An 11,126-nucleotide genomic window follows, 5' to 3' on the forward strand; every position below is an offset into this window, starting at 1 on the left:
GTGTGTGTGTGTGTGTGTGTGTGTGTGTGTGTGCGTGTGTGTGTGGGAACCCAAAGTGAGAGAGGAGGACAAGCTGCAGTCTGTTTGTTAAAGCGCCTGTGTTTGTTTGAGGTGAGCTTGACATGTTCCTGTTTTAACGAGAGTCTTGATCCTGCAGCTGGAGGAAGCATCACATTCTGTTAGATTGAAGTCTTTTGCATTTTTCCTCCTGAATGTGTTGTTTACCGCAGCAGGAGCTGAGGAACTGTTGACTTTCTAGGGGGGTAAAAAAAACTACTAAATGAACATCAGCAAACAAAAGTCAGACAAATTTGCCACACTGTTTTCCCTCCCTTAGCATGTACACGAGATTAAAACTCACAGAGACCAAATTAAAAATGCTGTAGCGGTCTGAACCCCCCCGGCGAACCGCCAGGCCCATTTCCATCTTCCTGTTGGTCAATAAATTGTTTCCTTTGCTTCAAACTGGCTGTCTTTGCATAATGATGAGCGTCTTATACAGGAGTTCTTCAAATCACATGTTGCTTCGTTTGTGCTTATCGTTTGCAAACAGAAGAGGATTAAGAAAAAAGGCGATGAAGCGTTTTAATGTCACTTGGCTTTTATTCACATTTCATACTTCTAATTGATTCCACTAAACTCTTGAAATGGTCCCATTCTCCTCATTCCAACCAGTAAAAACAGAAGATAAGACCATAACCATCGGAAATAATAATAATAATAATATAATAATAATTAATAAAAGCAGCATTGAAGTAACAAGTTTGAGTTTCCGTCTCCCTTCATCGTCAGCATCGTCTTAACAAAATCAACCAGAATGTCACAAACACACAGCTAGCTTGTGATAAATAAACCCTAAATCCATCCTTTCATTATCGGATGGAAAAGGTTTCATAATGAACAACACAAATAAAGTTGGAAAAAGTGACTCAAGCCATTTTTAAGGACGTAGAAATCGATTGGTCTTGGTCGTCTATGTTCTGTGCGGATCCAGCAGCTCACCTGCCGGGTCCAGAGGTCCTGCTACGGCCTCTCTTACAGGTCCAGTCTAACTCTGGTYTTCTAAGAAGTGAAAGCAGTGGCGTGGAGAGCTGACACACACGCTGCTTGCTACCAAGTGAGCTACAGCGGGGCGTAGCTGCTACAAACAGCCGGACACAGGMRGACGCGTCTCTACGACCGATGGCTTCCACCGAAATAACTTTGGTTGTGATTTGACATGGTTGTAAGTGGGTTAGTGTCACGTGAGGATTGATTTTTTTTTTTTCAAATAAATGAAAGGTAGATTTCTTCTAACTGATTGAGAAATGAAGCCCCTTTTCAGACATGTTGGAGGAAAAGTTGTGCCTCAACACCTGGATCTTCTGTCTTATTTCATAGTATTTCTCCCACAGCTGCATAGTGTGGTATTGTGAATTAAATTCAGTGTACAGATTATCTTTTTCTTGCTATTTTTTCCCCCATAAGTTCAAAACTCCTTTACCGTTATGAAGATATCATGGATAACATGCAAGTGATCTCAGGGTGGTAGTAAATCATTTTATTTAGCTTAAAATGCCCTCATTTGACCTTTGCCTAAGTTTTATTGAGTAACTTGGAGATTATTTAGTTATGGACACGATGCTAAAAAAAAAAAACCTTTGTGTTTGTGTTGTGCATCTAAAAAAAAAACAGCACATTTTTAAAAAACTTTGGACTTAATGTTTTTCACATGATGGACAGAGCGCAGCATGTAATGTAGAGACGTTGTTTATGTGAAGTGTAAGCTCTGTGAAAAGAGAAACTTGGACAAAGAGTCATTTTTGAGTGTTTAAGCAACTTCAAACACATTTATCTCAGCAACAAGCACAGAAGGTAATTAAACTGAGGTAAATAGGCTGCAAAGACCAGCTTGTAAATGCTGCAAGAAGGCCTTTATGTCCTTAAAKACAATGATCTATATAATTTTAAAGATGGTATTAAGTAAAAAAAAACAAACAAAAAAAAAAACAACCATAAATGAGTTAATGATATTTGCATTTAGTTCAGAATGATTATGTGGGAAACTATGAACATGCTTTATTCTAGTTTTAACCCGTAATAGCCGAACTTAGGTCAGGTTCTTTCTAAGGCAAACTTTTCACAATACTGCAAATTAACCTTCATATCTGTTTTAAAAAAAATATATATATGTATAAAATATTTAATACAACTAAAAACTAATTAGAGTCACCAGTTGTGAGAAATCAGAACCAGTTCTGGTTTTATGATTTAATGTTAAACTCCATGTTCTCATGCCGAGGAGTCGATTAAGAATGTTTTAATTTAAAGTGTTGAAAAGAAGGATTAAGAAGAGTGTGGTAAACGGCATTAGATGTCTGAAAAGGGGCTTCGTTCTCTTCAGATAATGATGTATTGTGTGGATCTGTACACACACCTCCCAGATGTGTGCTGATGTAATCTGTCTGCAGTGTGAGCTGATGGGCAGGCCTGGGGTCAGTCACATAAATACAACATCAGTGCTAAAAATCCTTTTGGACATTTTTGATTCTGCCGCCGGCCACCTGTGCCAGTGTGGATTATGAACAGACATCAGCTGCAATGATATGGTCAGTGAGTTTATGTCAGAAAGGCCTCCATAGATGGGATTAGTGTGCTTACTTTCTCCTGTTTTTTTTTTTCTTTTTATTATTATTCTCACCACTAGATGGCGATGTTTGCTTTCGCCACCTAACAGCGCTGTGCCATCAGAGGATGAGCTTTCAGTCTGGATGAAAGAGACACTGATGTGACACTGTCATCAATAATTTATTTCAAGTCTAAAACCAAAAAAAGCAGCCTAAAATTATTTTTTTAAAAAAGAAAAAAAGAAAGAAAGAAGCTGGTGTGGTCCGATTGTTGGAAAGCCTAAATTCCCTCTCCTCCTCTCCCTCCAGTTCATCTGCCTTCGTCCTTATCCGCCCTTGTACGGATTCGTGAGAGCTGCGGTGCTCCGGTGTGGACGTTCTTCAATCAATCATCCCCTCTGTGCGACCTCAAGTTCACCCTTTCATCGTCCATCTGCAGAATCTCTGGTGGCCTGCTCTGTGTCCTTGTTGTCCCAGTTGGATCTGCCGGTGTCAGTCACTGGTACTGGAGGTAATTTTTGAGGGACTGGGGCAGAGGGAGGCTCTCAATTTCCTTGAGCCGCTCCCGACCCAACGCCAGGCGGGCCGCACGTCGACACAGGTCCATGAGCGGCAGGGGCTCCGCTGAGGAGAGCGGAGAACAGAAAGGGTTAGAGGGAGCTACGTCAAATTGTCTTTTCAAACATCTACAGCGTACCTTCATACTCGCCGAGTGAATGGAAGACCAACACAGCGGCTCTAAAATTATTTACATGCATTACTTAATGACACATGTTGCTAATGACTCCTGAGCTTATGCGCAACTGGATCATTAGCGCGCCACACTGAAAACATAAGCAGACCAATGTTGTTGGGGKTTTTTTTTCCCTCAGATGATCACCGCCGTTTCAGAGGAATAGTTAGCGAGGTAACAGATGCTACAGGCTGCAGCACAACATTAACAGAGGAGACAGGATGCTGCATCATGAGAAACTGGCTGAAATATGGTCCAGTATGCAGATTCGTATAAAAATGATTCACTCCCTGTGAAGGATTTTATACTTTGTCACAGCCTGAGAGTAAATAATGTTTTCGTTTGGGACGGACGCAAAGCAGTAGATTACAGTAAAGTGGAAGGAAATGGTCAAAGTTATGAAAATATTTAAAGTGTAAGTGTTTTTGTTTTGCTACATTGGTTAATTGGGACTCTATCTTTATTTTTCAGTGCAAATTTGGACATTTTCAGAAAACTGAAGATAAAAAAAGTAAAGCTGGTGGAAACATCCTTTAAAACTCTCGCAGTTGTAACTGTGGCAAAAGGCAGCAGCACAAAAATATTTTCTCCAAGACRTTGAACACAAAGGGATTTGGATTGTGTTGGTCTATCGTGTGAAATCCCTGTAAAATGAATAAACTCTGATTCTAATGTGACACAATTAGAAATGAGAAAAAGCTCAGGGATTTTTGTAAAGTGCCATAATGACCATTTATGATGTAAATAAGTGGAGACCAGATGCAAACCATAAGGCAAATCTGACAGCTGATAACCTTTTAAAGTTTTTGTTCGCTTCTTGCCCATTTAAGATGCCTAAAGGTCTAAAGTAGATTTTAAGAGCTAAAAAAATAGTTTTGCTAATAATAAATGTGAGACCAGAATATAGATACTTAAAAAGGTTTTACTGATTTGTATCAAAAATAAAACCCCACCTCACCACTATCTTAGGATGACATACGAACATTTACAACGCTTATGAAAAGAGAAATCAGTCATAGAAATGATCACTGTTTATGTCTAAACTGTAAACATGTTTATTTCAACAGCTTTGTGGGATTTACTTGAAACCAGACTAAAGTGGCTATTCTGCACCGCTTCTCTTTCTCAGCCCCATATTTGTTTACGGAGTTAAAAGAAAAAAGAGAGAGAAAAAAGGAGACAGTGTGTGGATCTCCTCTGAGAGGACATCTGTGTCTTACAAACTCAAAGCCCGCTTTAAAAAGGACGCTGGAGCAGAGACGGCCCATCAGTAACCTGCCGCTCTCATTGAGGACACGCACGCGGTGCCGTCACCTGTTGTAGCTCTGGACGTCCTCTACCGCCCGCCCCTGAAGCTGCAGCGCTCTCTGCATGCATGTGTTCAAGGTTAAACCCACTGGATGAAAGACAGCCCACCCTCCACACACACATTCAGAGTCACAACACATAATCCACCCATCATGAACGTGTGTCCTTGCACTGTCACCGTCACATTAAAGCTCGGAAAAGGCACAACTTGTGGACAGTCGGTAGTTTTTGTCTGCTTTACCCTCTGTTTGACTCAGGACGATGCTTTCATCCTGGAAACCACATTTAGATCAAAACTATAGACGAAGCTGCTGATAAATAAAAGATTTGCTACCGTGGCCATGTGTGGTGCGTTCAATTTCGCTCACGATGAGAACGCAGTCAAATTGGTTTTGCTGAACCGACTGCCTAAACAGAAGGAAAAAAAAGTATTTAATCTCATTAACAAGAAAATGCAAAAAAATTAAAAATTCTTTCATCTGCAAAGGTGTAAGATCTCAGCATTTCATACTTGATGAAAAAAGTTTTTAAAGAAACACAAACAGCAAAACATGATCATTCTTATTAAAATTTTTTTTTTAAATCACCTGATTTTATCCAGCTCTGAAATAAAATCCCAACACAAACCTTTCACTATATTTCAGAGCGTGACTGCATATTTACTAAAAATATGGAAATAATATGATTTTTTATTCTGTCAATATAGTGGAGAAATATGCATCTGCTGCTGATTTTTCATATGAATATTGATTWAAAAAATTATTCCTGTTTGTTAATCAACCCAACCAAAGCTGCAGTTTGGAGATGCTATATGCTGAAATCTATAAATCACATTTTCAACCTCATTCAAATCCTCACACTTGCCTATTTATCAATTGATGGACAAATGTTCACTTTGCTGACTAACATGCCTCACACCAGGCGATATGACGACAGGGTAGTAAACGCAGCTGTCGGTGGTCATAATCTTATGCCTGATAGGTAACAGGATGTGACGGGACCTGATGCGTTAAGTTTGGTCTAAAATAAAAACCAGCATGCTTCACATAAAGCTGAATTATAACGCTTAATGAGCGTTATTTTACGCAGTAAGAACAGCATGCAGTGGACTTTGCTGTGTTCTCGTTCTGAGAGCTGCTGAAGAACAAAGCAGATTCCAAATAGACCAGAGATGCTAAGCTGGCTTTAGTGCCTTGCTGGCCAGAGACCAGCGAGGAACAGAGTGTTTACCGACACCTGCTCGTGATTAGTGCCCCTTTCTGTTCCAACAGGGTAACATAATGCAGACAATTTGCTTCGCGTAAAAGTATCTCTTCACAAACAAGCTATAGGGACGACTGAATCCAAACCAAATATACTGGGGGAAAAAAATTAAAAATTAATTGTCGCAACAAAACTCGTTGAAAACTGACAAAGACAGATGAATGTTGGGGATACAGTTTCTGCAAGGCTTATTTTAGTTCAGGCATAAGTGGCTAATTACCTCTTTTGGAGAAAGAAAAGCCAATTTCTTGTCCTGATTTGTAGCTGGAAGCTCCTGTGTGAGTGCAGTAGACTTATTAAACTGCACTAGACTGGAGCTGGGAACTTCCATTTGCTGCTAGAGACGCTACAACAATTTTTTAATCACAGCGAGCTAACTGCAAGGGTATTTGTATGTGTGCATGTGTGTGTGCGTGTATGTGTGTGTGTGTGCACTTGTCAAAAGAAGCAATTTAACAGCAAATCCAATTAATTTGAGTGTGCTTGGAGGCTCTTCAGCGTAGTTTCTGTTATGTAGAGGCGGTCTAAGCAGACAGCAGTGTGACTGCTATCAGGGGGGAGCCAGTGTATTCTGCGTGTGTGTGTGTGTGTGTGTCTCCTGCTTTTTACTCTACTCTCCCTCTCTCTGGAGAAAACACTGAAAATGTAAAAATATTACCAGAGAGAAGCAGACTGAAAATGAAAAGATTCGCAAGCTGTAACTCCCACCTCCTAAAATAGAAACTTAAAATCAAAGGAGCTCCAGAAGTTCGAGACTCATCAGGTTTACCTTCAGAGATTTCATTTAATGCACCTCATTAGTCCTGCCTGTGGAGACCCCGAGGAATCCCAGCGTAACTTTTGGGTCATTTACATATTATTTGTCCGTTAAGCATTGTGTAATTTGAAGTTTAAGAGGTTTACAGCCTATTTATTACCCTTCTTCATTAGGGATGCACCAGATCTGAACACATTTTACACTTAACCTGCTCCGACCAGTGATTGGCTAACTGGAAACTAAAAATGTTATCCGTTTCTGGGTGGCGTATATAATAATCGAATATGTTTTCAGGTGCGATTTGAGTTGAAAAAGAGTAAATTAAATCTATTGTAATTATTATTATTATTATTTTATTTCTTTATTAGGAAATTCAGGCTAAAACCATGTTTTACTATAAATGTTTTACTGCTGATGAGTTCAAGTTTAAATGAATGCAAAAAAAGCGGGGGGAGGGGAAAGTATCCTGTCATTAATAAAGGAGAAATTCAAAATAAGTTAAAATCTCTTCCAGCAAGTCAGAGCTACACAAAATCCATAATCGGGAATTGGCCACAAACTCCCAGCTGAGTTCATCCCCGGTCTTAACTGTTTCAAAGCCCAGGCTTCAGCCCGAGTTCTGCAAAGTGTTTGTGCGTACAGTTCCAGCTCGAGCTGACGGCGTTGCTCTATAAATGGCAAACTGAATAAAAGCTCTTCATTAATCATCAGCTGCCTTCAGATGTTCAAAATGGCCTCATATTGCACGATAACTCTAATTTGCTGGGCTTAATAACTTCCACGGAAATGCCAAAAACAAATCAAGGCAAAAACCAAACCTCGCTTAATGACTCAGATTCCATCGCGTTTGATTCTTTAAGTTTATCCTTAAGTGAGAAAAGGCAATAAAGCGACAAACCGTTGATCATCAGCTGCTGGGTCATTTGCGTCTGCGTCATTACGCTTTCAGAGCGGAAGGGCTTCATATCGCAGTTCGACCAGGAGTTCAGAAAAAGACAGTTATGCAGTTTCCGATACATTAAGCAAGCTTCTATTTATGATGCATTTATGATGCTGAACTAGTTTAGTCGTTTCATAATAGCAATTTTCAAAGAACAGGTAAACATTTATCATTTTTAGCTGGACTAATATATAAGAAAGTAATAAAATACTATAATGCAAATAAAAAGAAGAGAGAAAAACTTGTATCTTTCTTTCTTTTTTTTTTTTTTTGCAGGTTCTCTCTGCTGAGAATCAAACCAGTAACTTTTTTTTTGTTTTGTTTTGTTTTTTTAACCTTCCTTAACCTCTCCAAAGGAATCCCTTCAAACCTGAGAGACATCAGGGTGAATTCTGGGATGAACTTCTGCTCCGATCACGCGTCTTTCTATGAATATGAACTGAGACCCCTGATCCGCTGCAGCAGGAACAACGAGTCATATGGGAACGCAATGTGACACGACGCCTGTAATGAGATGCAGCACAGAGTGGTGAAGAGCCCGATTTATAGTCTGTGGAAAATGATAATGGGAGTGAGGGCAAAAAATGGCAAGAGCAGCATCTCTTTTTAATGATGGATGTAAAAACTAACCTGAGGGGAACACCCGAAGAGAAATAAAAGCCGACAAAGGTGTAGGTTTAAAAGGGGGGCGGGGGGAGTTCAGACAGAAGAAAGGCTTTTTTGGTTTCTTTTGCTCAGAGGAGAACACACATGAGTTTTTTCAGATGTTTATATATATATGGAAACAACATTCATAGTAAGTTTAGAGGCTCTACTGCAGCTGCCTCTTACTTGTGAACCTGAACACAAAAGAAAAGGATCATCAACTTCTCTGCTGTACCGCTGACTGGATCTAATTAACTCTGCTACATTTGTGAGGAAAACTCTGGCTGTGAAGTTTTATTATAACTAAAGTGGAAGCTCGAGGGTCTAAGTACCGTAGTTATATTTAAATAATGCTGTGTGTAGGTGATCGTAGATCCTCACATAAAACCTGACTGGAATGAAACAAAAATCATAAAACAGTTCCTTTAGACTTTTTAAAGTATTACAACTTACTATTCTACATACTGCTTCTATGAGCTTGTTAGGGTCAGGAGCATTAATAAATCCTGCAGCAGGATTTATTTACTGCCCAAAATATGTAATCAAAATCACAAAATGTGTCGAAGTCATAAGAGAAGAAAGTCAAATCTAACTTCCCTGAAAGTTGAAACCTTTTATCACTCTGTCCAGCACGTCTAATCCAACTTTCTGAATAAAGTCACAGTTGTTTATTCCCTGGTCAGATAGAGGTTTGTTTCTGACAGGAAATGGGACAGACATCTTGCAAAAGGTAATAAATTAATGAAAAAGGAGCATCAGTATATAAATAAATAAATAAATAAATAAATAAATAAATAATCTACAGATTGGAATGCCTCCCTGCCATCACCCTAATGTTTAGCTCAGGTCTTCTTTCTGACTGACCTTAACATTGGATGCTAGTCCAAAGAAATAAATGAAATGATTGTTTTAAGGCTAAAACTGTAAGGGGTATTAACAATTTTGATCTTGAATGCATGTTTTCCATCACCAGTGCTGCAGACGTCCCTGAATAAACAGAAAAAGCAAAAACAGTGACGCCACTGTAATGTTTGCTGCTTCACATTTCAAATCATTCTCACTCATTCGTCAAGAATATAAATGAGTCGGCGTCGGTGGAGGATATATATCGCTACTCAAGACAGCTACGCCAACAAGGTATGAAGGGATGAAATGTTATTTTCCATTTAACTCGACCAACAGGGAAATTAGAAAAGGTAAGCTATGACTCTAACTTGCCTTCGTAAGCTATTCGACAACTTTCTGTTTGTGCCGAGTTATGAATATGACTGCAGTTCAAATTTTAATAGAGACGAGTTGTGGGAGTTCCAGATTTATTCAAATCTATTAAAACAGCCCTCTGTTTTTTAATAGTCTGTCACATGTATCACAGCTCAGTTTTAGAAAGATCCAACATCATTCATACGTGACGCATCATTAGTAATCATTCGCACTGAAAACATAATCCTGCAAACCAAATAGAACAAAATAAAGTAAAATGTCACTGTTGTAAATAAGAACAAGATGTTACGATCTCATGTTGGAATTAGCCACAAATTTGAATTTCTGAAGCAAATGCCTGCAAAGTCCATGCAAATGAGTCTGGATTTAAAAGAGTGCTTGCAGACCACCAGGAGCTGCTGCTGCTGCCGGCTGTTGACAGGAAACATGGTCCCAACAAGAGACCTGTCAGCCGAAACAATGGAGGGGATTAGAAAACATCATCGTCAAGGTGGCAAAGACGCTGGTTTCTCTCAGTCGGCTGCGTCTAAAATTTGGAGCAGGAACAAACAAAACGGGAAGGTCGTGGAAGGGAAGCGTCCAAGTAGACCGATGGAGACGTCAAAGCGTCGGGACAGAAAACGACATTTTTTAAAAAAGAAAGAAAAGGGAAGAAAAATATTCAGAAACRGGAGTCGGTGTTTGTGAGCAAACTGCAGAAACTCAGCTGAAGAAAATGTAGTTAGAGGTAAACTGATCTCAGCTTTGGAGGACAAGCTTTAACCGAGCTGTGTGATCTCTCATTCTGCACCACCCAAAGAAATGCGATATGAAATCACATCGGATATCTTAGAGGAAAACGATCTTTTTCTTCTTCTTCTTTACTCTGAAGCCTTCCTCTCTCCTTTCGCTTCCTCTTCATCTCATCTGTAACTCTAAACTTTCATTTTCTACCCTTGTGGGTTTTTTTTAGTGCTACATAAATAAACTTGGTAGGGACTCCTCCATCAATAAATCCCCGCGGCTGCTTTTTAAAGTTCTTCTTTTCTTACTCTAAAAAACTCGAGCATTAATCACCTGGTATATTTTTTATTTAACAAATGTATCCAAGTTGAGAAAAAGCACCTCCTTAATCTCTAAATGGCAATAAGGGTAAAAAAAAAAAGACACATCTCTGTTTAGCTTGATGACAATGTAGGCATTATCCTGTTAGCTATGAAAGTGCTTTCTAAGCCTGAGAGGTTGAAGAATTAACAGGGCTGTGTAATTCCTTAATCATTTAATTAAAGTCAATATTATTTTAAAATGAGGAGAAAACTGCAGTTTTAGGGTTTTCTTATGTTGTGCCAGGTTAGGTAACAACCTTTGTCTGCTTATAAGCTTGTGCATGCAGAAAAGGTTACAGCTAGCAACAGCTCAATAGTCCAAACAGCATCACACCTGTTAACCCGATGTCAGTCCACTGACCCATCGCAGTGTTTTCCAGTTAACAGGAAACATGCACAGAGACAAATATTTGCACAAAAGGAAATCCACAAGTCTGCCTTGCAAGCGTGATGACAGCTAGCAACACAGATGCAAAGAGCACAAACAAATGCAAGCTCACGAACACAGGAAATCAAAACAGGAACACACACACACACACACACACACACACACACACACACACACACA

The 11,126-nt window shown here is 39.4% G+C and overlaps 1 protein-coding gene across 2 annotated transcripts in view; it reads right to left on the bottom strand.

Moving 5' to 3' along the window:
* Positions 1–589: 589 nt before the first annotated feature.
* Positions 590–11,126, bottom strand: part of LOC103479318 (SPRY domain-containing SOCS box protein 4-like) — a 78,462-nt gene continuing 67,925 nt past the window's right edge. For both annotated transcript variants that reach the window (XM_008433680.2, XM_017310217.1), the window contains exon 3: positions 590–3,230. In XM_008433680.2, the coding sequence (XP_008431902.1) occupies positions 3,103–3,230 (128 nt within the window). In that variant the 3' untranslated portion in view covers positions 590–3,102. The remainder of the gene's footprint in view (positions 3,231–11,126) is intronic.

The sequence above is a fragment of the Poecilia reticulata genome, linkage group LG17 (assembly GCF_000633615.1).
Source record: "Poecilia reticulata strain Guanapo linkage group LG17, Guppy_female_1.0+MT, whole genome shotgun sequence".
Lineage (NCBI taxonomy): Eukaryota > Metazoa > Chordata > Actinopteri > Cyprinodontiformes > Poeciliidae > Poecilia > Poecilia reticulata.